The sequence below is a fragment of the Gregarina niphandrodes genome, assembly GCF_000223845.1.
Source record: "Gregarina niphandrodes unplaced genomic scaffold scaffold00028, whole genome shotgun sequence".
NCBI classification, from domain to species: Eukaryota; Apicomplexa; class Conoidasida; order Eugregarinorida; family Gregarinidae; genus Gregarina; species Gregarina niphandrodes.
Window position 1 is genome coordinate 148,376 of NW_011645797.1, and position 1,527 is coordinate 149,902.

General features: G+C 45.4%; 1 protein-coding gene across 1 annotated transcript; it reads left to right on the plus strand.

Annotated features, from left to right (window-relative positions):
• Window positions 1–147: 147 nt before the first annotated feature.
• Window positions 148–1,053, plus strand: GNI_118990 (putative ubiquitin carboxyl-terminal hydrolase; the record flags this gene model as incomplete). The annotated part of the gene is made up of 1 exon (XM_011133504.1): window positions 148–1,053. One exon carries the CDS (start codon window positions 148–150, stop codon window positions 1,051–1,053), a length of 906 nt encoding a protein of 301 aa, XP_011131806.1.
• Window positions 1,054–1,527: the final 474 nt, after the last annotated feature.

The following is a 1,527-nucleotide window of genomic DNA, read 5'->3' on the forward strand; positions in this document are numbered from 1 at the left end:
ACACCGTTGTGGACACCGTTGTGGACACCGTTGTGGACACCGTTGTGGACACCGTTGTGACACCGTTGTGGACACCGTTGTGGACACCGTTGTGGACACCGTTGTGATACATGTATTACTTTGCTGCTCATGATTGGTTTGTTTTAGATGCTGCGAAATGCGAACAAGGTCAGCTCATACTGGAATGCGACAGATCAGCAGGACGCATTGGAGTTTTTTGATTTCTTGATGGATGCGTCATATTGCTATGATATGTTGTTTACCGGTAAGCTGGAGAGGCAATACATTTGCACAGGGTGTGATAGTATATGCCGGAGACAGGAGTCGTACCGTAACATATCAGTCACATGCAATGCCCAAGTCCGGTCTTTGAAGGGCGCTTTGGACAACTACCAAGCACCAGAATATTTGACGGGAGATAACCTGTATGACTGTGATCGTTGCAAGATTAAGACAGTGGGGAAGTGTCAGACATGGATCCAGAAGTATCCATCGGTCTTGACAATAAGTTTGATTAAGTATGACGTGAATCGAGAATCTGGCTGCTATGGGAAAGTCAATAACTTGATAAAGATAGATTTGGAGCTTCCATTTGAAGCAAGATGTGGAGGACAGTCGAACATCGACGTTGATGAGATTGAAGACGGTGATAAGGTTAATGGTGGGGGCAAGGTTAATGGTGGTCGAGAACGCAGTCGCGATAGTGGTCATAATTCACGAGGTTTCGGCACGGAGAATGAAGACCGGGATTTGGATCTCGTATCAGACGCAAGTACCACAGACACGAATCAGAACAGCATCATCAGATACAAATTGACTAGTATCATTTTACATATCGGTGCCTCCGTTGCTTCTGGACACTACGTTACTGTGGTCAGACGCCAGCAAGAATGGTTCCTGGTTGATGACCATAAAGTCTCCAGACTCACCAGTCAAGAGCTCGACCGACTACTCAACAACGAAGAGCCAACCTCCACACCACCCAAAACGGAAAGAGATCGAATCATAGACAACCGGAATACCTACCTCCTCTTCTACACCAGAACTATGTAGTTGTCTATCACTTGAGTAAACTATACAGGGGGTTGAACAAGCTTATCAAATCTTTCCTTACCAGAGCTTGAACGCGACAGTACCACTACTTGATGACATATAGACTCCCCAAATAAAGAAGAGCGGGACAGGGAGAACCGCTCACTATTCGTGACCTCTTCGAGTGGTCCATTTTTATCAATGAGTGGAACATCCGTCATCTCACAAAATAATGACCAATCAGGGTCAAAACGAAAACTCTACCAACCATCATCCAAGGGCTGTCGAGGGAGTGTAGCCCTTGAGGCTACACCCCTCTTGACTGCAGTAAGGGGGGTTGCTAGCTGCATGTAGTTCGCTACTGGATCAAAAAAAGACCTCCATCTCCTGTTTATGATGGTCACACATGAAGGGCTCTATGTGCCTAATTAGTCCTTAACATCAACCGGATAAAATTTGGTTTATAGTAATAGCTTGAATATAGCTTGAATATAG